Source organism: Ammospiza caudacuta, chromosome 8 (assembly GCF_027887145.1).
Source record: "Ammospiza caudacuta isolate bAmmCau1 chromosome 8, bAmmCau1.pri, whole genome shotgun sequence".
NCBI classification, from domain to species: domain Eukaryota; kingdom Metazoa; phylum Chordata; class Aves; order Passeriformes; family Passerellidae; genus Ammospiza; species Ammospiza caudacuta.
In genome coordinates, this window is record NC_080600.1 from 25,836,866 (window position 1) to 25,848,975 (window position 12,110).

General features: G+C 37.2%; 1 protein-coding gene across 2 annotated transcripts in view; it reads right to left on the reverse strand.

The window, feature by feature from the left end:
- Positions 1 to 2,201: 2,201 nt before the first annotated feature.
- CSRNP3 (cysteine and serine rich nuclear protein 3) overlaps positions 2,202 to 12,110 on the reverse strand; it is a 67,161-nt gene continuing 57,252 nt past the window's right edge. For both annotated transcript variants that reach the window (XM_058809863.1, XM_058809864.1), the window contains exons 5-6: positions 8,245 to 11,311; positions 2,202 to 2,930 (exon numbers count right to left, since the gene is read on the reverse strand). In XM_058809863.1, the coding sequence (XP_058665846.1) occupies positions 10,268 to 11,311 (1,044 nt within the window). In that variant the 3' untranslated portion in view covers positions 2,202 to 2,930; positions 8,245 to 10,267. The remainder of the gene's footprint in view (positions 2,931 to 8,244; positions 11,312 to 12,110) is intronic.

Consider the following 12,110-nt stretch of genomic DNA (forward strand, 5'->3'; position numbering starts at 1 on the left):
GTTCTTTTAGTTCTCAGTTCATGTTATAGAGAAAATGCATTATTTTTAATATCAGTAAAGGATCATTTCTTCATGCAACCTGTTTCTCTTAGAAGCTTGTCATATTGGGATGTGCACATATGAAACATCATTTAGCTGCTCATTTATCAGTTGGGTTTTTGCCATTTGTTTGGGGTTTTTTTAATAGCTAAGATTTCAAACAAGGGTAGAATTTCAATTGCAAGGAAACGAGTGTTCTGTTGCACTTGGAAGTAGGAACTTCTTCCTAAGCAATGTAGAGAAGCTCCACTTTGTATATTTTGGGTTTCCTGCAGGTGTAGCAATATATGTAGGGTTTTTTCGCGGAGATTAGGTATAGCAATTCACCTAGTTATTATATTTTGTATTTACTTCTAGATATAGAAAGGGAAATTAATTCTGTGATTTAAAAATGGTCTTTTAAAGATTTTCCTTTCATTTTTTGAGACTTCTTTTCTGGTCTAACATAGGTCACTAGTACAAAATACATATTAGTATTTTGGATTAGTATCATAGTTCCTTAAACTGAGACATCTTAGTCTGTATTTTGCTGTACCTAGTACAGTAGCTGTGTTACTTGGACTCTCTACAACCTGCCAGAAAAGAGGGAAGCAGATCTGTAAGCAGAGGAAAATTTTAGATTACTTTTTTTGTTCTGTTCTGTTTGAAGATGTGAAACTAACTTTTAGGTCACAGTGACTATTACACTTCCTAATATTTGTGTGTGTACATACATACATAGGCATCATATAATACTAGGAGAGCAATAAGAGATCTGTAAATATGACTAGAGGTTTACGAAGTTGGATTTTGAGGATTTTTTTTAGCTAATAAAAAAGCAGCATCATCTTCTGGCTGTTGATAATGTTCTCTTGAAAGTGGCTAAAAGTTTTAAATAATTAGAAAGGCTTGCTGAACAGCAGTTTGTTGCAGGGGTATTCTCTGGGTCTTTTATGTCTTTTGGTGTTTTTTAAGCCAGTTTCAGTAAGGTTATAATGCCCATCTCTGCCCCTATGAAGGTGACAAAGGTGAATGGTATTCCATACACAGCATGTAAAAATTGGTAGTTCCACCAGATGGGTATATGAACTGCTGAAGGTTACTAGAACAGCTGGCATCAGTGTTAACCTCCATCTCACTGCTCTCTTACACATCCAGGGAGTAATCCCAAGTGCTGAAGAAGGCTTGACTTCAGGCCAGGCCAGCTGAGCCATGCTCCCAACAGGACAAAGCAGGTCCTAAACCTTTTGGGACTTCAGGGGCGGTGGCTCTGGGTGCCCTGCCTGTGAACAAGAGGTCCCTACTGGTTGCTTGTGGCTCCACTTGGTTATGACACCTTTCACTGCAGTGGGAATTTGCCAGCCCACCATACCTGAGGATTTTTTATTTTTATCACTTGTGGGAGTAATTGCTGCTTCAGGATGAGTATAGAATAACGGGAGTGGGAGTACTATTAACAGATCAACCTACAAGGAACCTTAAGAGTTAAATCTTCCTACTGCTGAAGGGGCATCCTGGGATCTTGAATTAGAACCAGTGTTGAAAGATGTTTTATGTTTGATTGGATCAGTATGGCTTAGCAAGCCCTGGAGCAGCCCTTTTAGCCACAGTTCACAACAATGCCAAAAGCAGTCTAATAGCAAATATGGGACTCCCAATGGACTACAACCAAGGGATACCCTAATTCCTGTGAGAACTTTCTTATAATCTAGAGCACAACCTCTCATCTTTATAGGTTTTTTTTTTTAATACAAACAATTTAGCTATATGTAATTTATTATATAAGCAAACTTAAGGACAACTTATTTTTTTAAATATGCATCACAGTTTGAATAAATATCAGAATAAAAAGATAGCAGAGATTGTGCTGATTGTTCATTTTTTCTTAATGAAGCTATGTTGATCATCAATTTTCAAAATAAAGTTGTCCTGAAATTTAGCAGTATTCTTTGAATGCTGCCGTTGAAATGATCTGATGTGTAAAATTACTGCAAATTGTCCACCAGAGAGAGCTGTTGCAAAATTTTACTCCAACAGCTGTTGAAAACAATTGTTTCATTACCTTATTATGAATCAGGTACAGTATTTCCCTGGCCATGGAAAACTGTAGGCAGTAGTATCATTAAAGGGCAAATGGATATATCTAAGAAGGCATTTCTGTTTATTTAATTGGCATACAAATATTTAGAAACAAAAGAATACACACACAGAAAGTCCACACAAACTGCTTGTCCTTATGCTATCAGACTATCAGGAATGGGAGAAATGGTTGAAATTTCACAGAGTGCCTTTGGAGGCCCTGCAGGTGTCAGGGAGGAGGTGCAGTACTGATGCCAGCTCTCAGCTGAGAGAGGCTCTCAGTGACTGCAGAGCAGAAATGAGACGCACAATGCACTGGCAGCCAGGATGTAACGTAGAAACCTGGTTTACTTCATTGCAAACAAATGGACAATATATATTGTACAATATATAATAAAAGCTGATACAAGTGCCACTAACTAACAAAAAACTAATATTAAGACTTAAAAATGCTCATTTTTGTAATATATACACTGCAGTAATAAGCCACAATAAATACATCAAATTTCATATCATTCATAATAAATACAGAAAATATAAATACAGAAGAATACAGTTAATTTGAATAAATTATTACAGCATAAGATCTAGGTTAAGTTCTGTTGAATATTTTTGTAGCTTATATTACCCTTTGGCATCTTTGATGTTACAACTTGTTTAAAAAAAGGAAATTAAGGAAATGTGTAGTTCACGAAGCTTAAAATTATTTCCATATACAGATTTTAAGATGAACTTTCTTTCCCTTTGCTTCTTCAAACAGTTTAAAAGCAGCAGTCCAAATAAATATCTTGCTTAACTGTTGAGACCTCCATAATTTTGGTATGCAAGATCATCTGTAATGGAAAATGTTAAGTACGTAACAATTACTTTTCTCAGAAATTAGTAATGTTAGAAGTAATGTAGAAATTTTAAACTAATGGCTGCAATTATACATTTTTACTAGTCCCATTTTAATGGATTACCTGTCTAAAAGACAATCAACTTAAGTGCTTTTGAGTTTATGCCATGGTGTATGTACTATTTACCACTTGCCAACAAAAATTTCAAAAGCAATTTTATATTCTTGTAGGGAAATATATATATGTATGTATACAGAGAGAGATGAACCTGCTAAAAGACAGGGATGGACTAGACAGTGTGAATGTTAATATAGTCTGTTAAAACACTTTAAACATATAAAAGGCAATGTGTTTTTTACAAAATTTCTGTTAGTTGGAGACTGAAACAAATCAAAAGAACCAACTGTCATGTTTTATGTTAATAGGTATTAACAAGTACATTTGTATTAATAATTTTATTTGTAAAAGTTTATTACACCAGAATGCAATGGAACTTAAAAGATCAACTTTACTAAGACAATATTACAGGCTGAGGATCTTAGGAACAGTTTTGTAATCTACAGATTTTGACTATTTTTGCACTGTTAAATGTCTAGCGCTTATTTGACATCAAACACATTTTAAACATATTTCACAAACTACACTTCAGACATATTTCCATAGAAGTGCCTACAATCAAGTCAGTTAAGAGAAGTGCCCAGTTATTAAGTCTTGTTTACATGGGCATGTGAGACCTGAAGTTGTGGTATTTGTGTGAAATGGCTTGGAAAAAACCAGCATGCTTGCTTCTGGTTTTAAGAGAACCTGCTGCCAGTGCACATCATGATCTTTTCAAGAAGCTGAAAACTGGTGCTGAATCTATATCTGAGACTCACAAATGGTTCTTTACAGTGATCCCCCCCCATTACCCCAGCAAGGTTAACCTTCATCCAAAATCCAACCCAAAATTTCATTCTTAAGAATGTATTTTAGAAGTTTAAGATGGAGAAACCTAAAATAATGACCTGCCATAATGTTAAGCTTCATTTGAAAATGCCAAGATGAAATGCTGATAAAAGGACATTTTTGTCTTTGCTTTTAGCACCTCTTGCTAGCTGAGAAACTGGGTATATAAGAACAGCTGCCTGGGAGCAGAGTTAACTAAGATGAATTTGAACTTGTCTTTGAAACTGCCATCAGCAAAGAGTGACATAGTAGCAATGCTTCTAGGGTGCTGCTTTTTCACTTTTTTACCCCATGGATTTGGATAAGTCTTTTATTTAATGGCCACCTGTATAACTCTGGTCTGGAAAAAATGCCCGTTCCTATTTCCACTGAGTTCATGTTTGGTTACAATATATTAAATTACAGAAACAATATTTCAATCTAACATGGGCAAGCTTGTAGTGAATGTCCATATACTTTACCATCCTTGCTCTGAAGAGATCGTAATTCACCTTTTTCCTTCTGTTGGTTTTTTCCTAATATACTTTATTTTTCCTTTAATAGGAAAAAAGGAAAAATAATCCTTATCAATCTGCCTCTTGCCTTCATTTTTTTTTCCTCTAAATTGTTCTTTCTATCCTCCCTGCACTCACTCAAGTGTTTGAAGACAAAGGATTATCTTGATCCTTTTATTAGAACACTGATGCACATTTGTATCTTCCACCATTTTCCCTATCAAGAAAAGCCAATCCCATCTTCATGGTGTGTTGGAAAAGCGAACTTAGAGAAGAACGTACATGAGAGGCAAACTTTTTTTTACTTGGGTCTATTGGACATTCAATCATGAAAGAGAAGCGTCATTGCTAAGCTCCATATTAAAATAATTGTGTTAATAAAGTACAAAATCTACCTTTTGACTTTTTTTTTTGTTCCACCCCAAGCCTTGGATGAAGGACTATGATCTCAATTGAGAAGGTGCAACACAGAGCACCAAGAATATGGTTCTCCAGTCAGTGGGACTTTCTGAGGGGTGGGTGTCTGCCAACCTTAGACAGCAGTAGGGCAACATGTATTTTAACTCTAGAATCAAGGAATGCCCTGGTTAGGAAGGGATCTGAAAAACCATCTAGTGCCAGCCACTGGACCACGTTGTTCAAAACCCCACCCAGCCTGGCTTTTCAAGATCTCATTCTCAGCACAAAGGACAGCAGAGTTGCCCTTTTGCTTGATTTTAATGAAAAGTCTTACTGTACAACAGACCTCTCAAACACCAAAAGGGAGGAAGGAACTAAAAAGAAATTACTACGGCTGCAAAACGAGTGTTTCATAAAGTGGATGTTCATATAAAGTAAAATCAGCTATTAGGGTAGCAGAAAAGTCCTCAAAGATGTTACAACTTTCCTCCTTAAGTGGAAACAAAACTATACTCTTGTTAGCCATAAAATTAAAAGCTGCCTTGGATTTAGGGGAGGGAAGAGACAGTGAAAAGGAAAAACTTGTGAAGAACTCAAGCGTGTGTTCACTCAGACATCTTTAAAACTACATTGCACTTCTTCATCACAGTATTTGTACTTTGGATTTGACACTTCTTGGAGAAAATGGACAATAATTTGCACATGGACAATGATTACAGAGAATAGCAAAATTAGGAATATTAAAAAAACTTTGAAACACTGAAAAGGCAAATGATGAGATTTCTCATACCAAGGAACACGTAAGTGAACTAGACTCTGTTTTGAAAATAACAGCTTTCTACCATTTTAAAAAAATAGTAATCACATTTAGTATTTTAGAAATAAATTCTATAGAATATATTCTCTGAGTTAATTCTAGATTTTCAAGGTATTTTACATCAACTGTCCTGCAACCGTAATAAAGCAGATGACAGAATTACTCTTTAGTCTCAGCGGGAAAGCAAAACATCCCCAAATGCTTTAGGATTTTCCACAGCATCCTCTTCTGTTCCTGACGGTTTCAGGACTTAAAACAACTGCCACAATGAACACTGGTTTATAAAACTCACGAGCTGTAACAGTGCCCTTATTTAACAAATGCCTTTTAAAAGGGTGTCATGGGTCTGTCTGCTTTATGTTTGAGTAGGAACACCTGCATTGCTACAGGAGCAGCCTAGACACGGACTTTCAACTGAGAGAATTCAGCTGGCAAAAGAAGACAACATGCAGAGAAGCAAGACTGCTTGTTGCTGCCAAGTATGGTGTTGCAGGAAAACTACAATCTTGCTGCTCAAATGTTAAGCACTAGACAGGCAGATGTTGTACATTCAACACAATTTTTAGTCTAATTTTTCACTGTGAATTTACTTGTTAACTTCTGCTCATTAATCCAGTCTAAGGAAAGGAGAGCTCATTTCAGCTGTTTTTCATGTTCATGAAAAATTTCTGGTCACTTCTGAGCTGGGCTGGGCTTAATTTGGAAAATGGCATTGTCTGCAGTACAAAAATTCAGTTATGATGCCAAAACATGAGAATAAAATGGTGTTTTACCTGTTCTATACTACAGAATTATGTCTTATCACAGTATCTCCAAGTAGATTACTAACCAGAGCACAGAGAACATGATGACACAACAGGACAAAGGCAGAGTCTCCTCTGTCTGAGCCCAGTACTCTCTATCCAGTGTAGCACATTTCTGTCAGGAACACCTGAACTAATAAAACCTTTTATACATGCTCAGTTTTCCATACAAATATATGTGTACAATCTTTAACAAAGCAGCTGTGTTTGTGAAGGTATTGCCTGGGAGGCAGGGAAAGCAACATGATCAGTTTATTAGCAGATTTACTGAAATAAAACAGCCAGATCAGGTCAGAAACCAGATCTGGCCTGGGATCAGTCAGCAATCTAGTGAGTAACAGCACCACTGATAGCACACAGGAGTCCTGCAGCACTTGGACCAAAGGCAGGATCCCACTGTTAACAGAGCAGGGGAGCAGCTGAACCTTATCTATAGCAAGTGATAGTTACTATGGAGTGGGACCAATGGCCTTAAAATAAACAGATGTCAACTCCAATTATGATTCACTAGCAGGAACTTATGCAAATGAAAGATGGTAAAGCTTTACAAATCTAGAATTTTCTGATCTAAGTGGCATACAGCTCAACAAAAAATATTAGAAGCTCCTCCTGATCAGCTTTTAATTTTAAGGATGTTTCAATGGACATGAGTTATAGCTCTTAAGCAACAACTGCAATTGCTGTAATAGTGCCAACAAAATTCTAATTTCATGTCTAACATCAATTAAAGCTTTATATATATTTAACAATGCACCTTCTTCCAAGAGAGGTGAAGTTCACCTTATAGGCAAAAGGCCATTTGCTTTTTGGTGCTGTTCCAGTAATGGTCTCTGTGAAAATTCCAGTTTGTTTCAAGAGAGGGAAATGCCTTTGTTATGACTCATTTTTGTGAACAATACAATATAATCACAAATATATACTGGGCTTCTTACGAGCGTTTACCAGTAGCCAGATATCTTGGAAATGGAGCTGATAAAGACTATCAGTAATATAGATATTTTCACAATAATACACTGTGTTGATACAGAAGCAAATACTGCTGGACATCATTTAGTAACATAATACTTTTATCACACAGAAACAGCCTACCCAAAATGAAAGGACTGGTTATCAACATGAATTTTAACCAGCTGGGAAATGAGACACAACATGTTAATATGTGTATATACTAGCCCAGAAAATAACACAAAAATATTTGCCATCCCATGACTTAAGCCTGCTTCTCCTTAAATGAAGAGTATGCTTTTTTGTTCTAAAAAATAAATCAAAGTTTAAACAAGTGATGGGAAACTTGACTCTCACCTGATTTCTACATCCTACTCTAGATCAGAAATCTGTGCCAATGGAAATCGTAAATAACCATCACCTCAAGATTTAAAGCTAGCTGAGAAGTATTTTATAAAGTTGATCACTTACTGTGCTTGCTGATATTATTAAAGATAGTTTTCATGTGAAAGCACAGGGGCCAAGAAAATAATTTCTTATTGCTCAGTAAGGGCACGAATAACAAAGCAAAAGATCTAATTTAACTTTCCCCTGAGAGAAATACCCCAGTAAAGTGTGTGGTTCTCCAACACACTCTGAAGTTAAAGAGCTGCTACTGATCCTCATCTAGTGTCCCAGCTCAAGCAGAAGAGATTTGTGCTTTTGCTGCTGGTGTTAAGGGAGTGCCTAATTTAAGCCTGCTGTTAAAGCAAGACCCCTATATATACAGAGACTTGTTATATTTGCCCTTAGAATATCTTGAACAGAATAATTTATTCTTAAGTGCAGAACTTTAAGGACTAGCACATTTCTCTTTAAAAATCACGGGTATTTGCTGTATGGCATTGGAGAACACAGGCACTTACCTGGCTACTCAGCCTTAGAGAAAGAGCCTAGAGTGGTCTGTGACTGGAGGAACAGAGGCTGTGGAAGTGCTGAGCCAGATAACCAGCATGAGTGCGCTCTCCCAGGAGATGGAATACGTTGCAAGTTTGGAATCCAGTCCCTAGAGAACTAGACTTTTCAATGCAGTTCATATAAAACATGTAGGACTTCTTGTGGAAACAAGTAAATAAAAAAATCTTTCCAGCTACTACACGGAGTAAAAATATTTTGCTAATTTAGCATAAATACGAGGAATCACTTTGCCCAGATTTCATATAAAAACAATTAAGTTAGCTCTTTTTTTGAAAAGCATATTTTACATTGGCAGTTCTTCTACTGGAGTACTGTACATGATGTTTTAAAGAGCTTCTAACCAGAAGAATCACTGTTACAGAGAGAAAATTTACACTGTGTTTACATGCACACTGTTAACCACCTAGATTTGACACAGATAAAAACTCAGATGCTGATCTGTATTTTGACAAACAAGACAGGCCTACATTTCAACTATTTGATGTATAATAAATGAAATCTCAGTATTAGAAGAACAAAAATGCTGAAATAGATTTTGAAATCAAAATAAGGCAGTGCAGAATTACCAGCGCAGAGAAAAGCGGATTCCTATGCCTCCTTTTCTAAACAAAAGCAAGGTTGTTTAATAAATTAAAGATAGTTTCATTCCCATTCCATTTAAAAACAAGTGGATCACAATGTAATGGATATCCATATGATGCACATGTTCTTTTGCTTGCAGACTTTTGCAGATACAAAATTTCTGAAGCTATTTTTTACTCACTGAACGTACTGTTTCCTAATAAGACCAAATGGTACTAAATTTGAGATACAACCAGAAGTTCACAAAAGCCAGTCCTGTATATCATAAAAATTTAGGCAATCTAGACACTTCCACATTTTTTTCCCATGCTTTATTTAAACTTTGATCAGTAAGGCTCTGCTTTTATAAACTGCGTACTGACATATTCATAAACTGGCTTGGGAGAAACGTAGAGGTTTGGTTACAGTGAATTTTAGGAGCTTACAGTGCCTCAGGGTGTGGAGCTATGGCATTTCTCGAAGAGGTTCACAGTCCTCAGTACAGAACTGCAGAGTGGCACTAAAGTGCGTGAGGGTCTGAACGGTGCCTGGGCTGAAGGTGCTGCGTGAGCCTAAGCTACTGCTCTGCCATTATATACAAGATCATTCTTCTTTGGGGAGGGGGTGCTAGTTCTGCAATGCCACTGACTTTAGTTTTAAATGGAGGATTGTCTACCTTTCTCTATTCTAGAAGATGTAAATGCCCCCTTTCTGACTCTTCTGTTTGTCAAGAACAGAAAAAGAGAAAAATAGTACACTCTAAAAATGTGTTTCAAGATGATTTATCAGAAATAGTATTAGGAAAAAATAAGGACGAATACAAGGTACTCCAGATGAAAAGTGGCCATGCTCTTCATAAGTAACTATGGATCTTCTGCTCAAATGAACATGCTGTTCATTTTTTATCAAAACATGAACCTTAAACTACCATAAATAAAATACAAACAGTACAGAACAATTAGAACTTTTTTTTTTGTACAGTAGTTATTTTTACATTAAACTTACCATCTTTTCAGATATGTTGAAAATTAGGACTCTAAACATGATTATTTCAAAGTATCATTTTTAACAATCTTGCACAGGCCCGACAGTCAAAAACATGAAGTTTTGATTCAGATAGCTTGGCAGGTTTCACATACGTTCATAGGTAGGCTACTTTGAAATATGTTGGGTGTGTTTTTTACTCATCTGTTTATTTTTATCAAAAAAAGGGCTTGATTATCTTTATTTAAATCTTTACATGAACTGGTTTTGTGCAATACCACTGCCAGTGTAGCTTGAAAAAACAAAATGTGTCTGGAACAATGACTATAGTCCAAGCATTGTCTACCTCTTAAAAAAGTAAGTTTCTAGGAAAATCCAATGGGAGTGAATTTTAACACAGGAAGTCAGTCCTAGAATAATTTCATTTTAAACAGGCACCGTCTCTACCACTGGTGATTTGATGCACTCTTCGTGCAGTCTGCTCTTCTCTGGGAGGTTTAGTGAATTCTCAGCAGGGTGTTCCTGCACGTTACTGTCACCATTCAAAGCTGAGACAAAGCCATCTTGAGAAGGACCTTTCAAGTATGAGTGAAATTCCACTGGCGGGTGACTCGGCCTATGCTCAGTGTACAAACTGTTACAGGGAGCACTGCCATCCCCTTCCGAAGATGAGCAGCAAACAATCACTGAGGGGTTTGCAGAAGGGTAATGAGGGCTGCTGTAAGTTTCCTCTGATGGCCGTGTGTAGTCAACAAACTGTTCTGAAGTCATGTTGTAAGGCACCAGAGAAAGACTACCGTTCTTCACAGCATCCCTTTCTGAGTAAGTCTCACCAATCTGGTTAGCAGTGCCAGCAACGTGGTTCTCTATTTGGTAATACAGAGTTGAAGAGTTAGTATAGTATGAGGCATTTTTAGAGTGGTTTTCATGCACAGCAGTTCCATCAGAGTAGCAAAGGACAGAAGGAAGAGGCACCATATCAGCATGGGAGCTCATACTTTCTACAAAATCATCTGCTTTTTCTTCCTCCTCATCTTCCTCCTCATCTTCCTCTTCCTCTTCATCATCATCTGATTCACTAGGGGCTAAACTCTGTGTACTAGAGTCTGTAACTCCACTACAAAAGCTACTCCCATCTTCCTCTTCCTCCTCTTCCCCTGGGCAGTCCAAGTCCTCGGCTGACTGGGAATGCATAACTGTAGCCGGGGGTTCGGTTTCAATCTCAAAATTTTCTGCAATCGAATATTCGACTGGATGGGGTCCTGGACTCATGGAGCTACTGTGTGCACTTATCTCAGTGTGACAGCCATTGAGTGCTGGAACTTGCTGCTCTCTATTTTTCTCCAATTCAAGTTTCATTATTGTGTGCAAAAAGTGAGTCCGAACACGGATAGGGTTAAATTCGATTCTACCTGCTGTATTGCTACACCCTTCTTTAGTGCAACCACATGGAAAAGACATACGATCCACCTTTTAAAAAAGAGAATACACATTAACAGGAGGAAGCAAAAGCCTGGTGACATGACAGAGCCTAGACAGCCTAGAGAAATACAAAGGTGAAGTGGGATTCACCTTGAGAAATGCTGGTAGAATAAGTCAAAGCTAACAATCACTCAGGGAGTCAGCCCTGGAGTTCAGCAGTACTGAGAGAACAGTAAGGGGCCTGGACATGCTCCACTATTGCAGAGAAGGGAAAATTGATTCTTTTCCATAGGCAAAAGTATTACACAGTGGAACAAAAATAGGTAGCTTTTCAATTTCTTGATCTGCTATAGCTTTACCTAATTTTGTGCTCAAATCCAGGTAAAAGTGTTTCCAGAAACACCTTAAAATTTGGTAAAAATCATGGAATCTAGACAACCATTGAAACAAAATGAATGATGTACAGAAACCTTTATAAATTACCAATGGGGACACCTGATCTCAGAAAACAGGAACAAAAACTCAAGTGCATTTTCAAAGGTAATCCAGTCAATTCTAGATGTAATATTTTAAGGTCAACAGACCAGGCGCAGAACTTCTACACTTAAAATTTTAAATGCATGCGTTGGCAAGTTTGATTAGACAGCCTAAGGTCTGTGACTTTCACCTGCACTGTAACACCTAAACATCAAATATGCACAGGAGAACCACAAAACACAACCCAGTACATCTTCCCCACATGTGGAGATGAAAACAGGAACAGAAAAGAGACTATATTATTTTACATAGCAGAGAAAGTTTAGCTTGGCTTTATGAGATGGTGAAAAATGCATTCAGGAAGTAAACT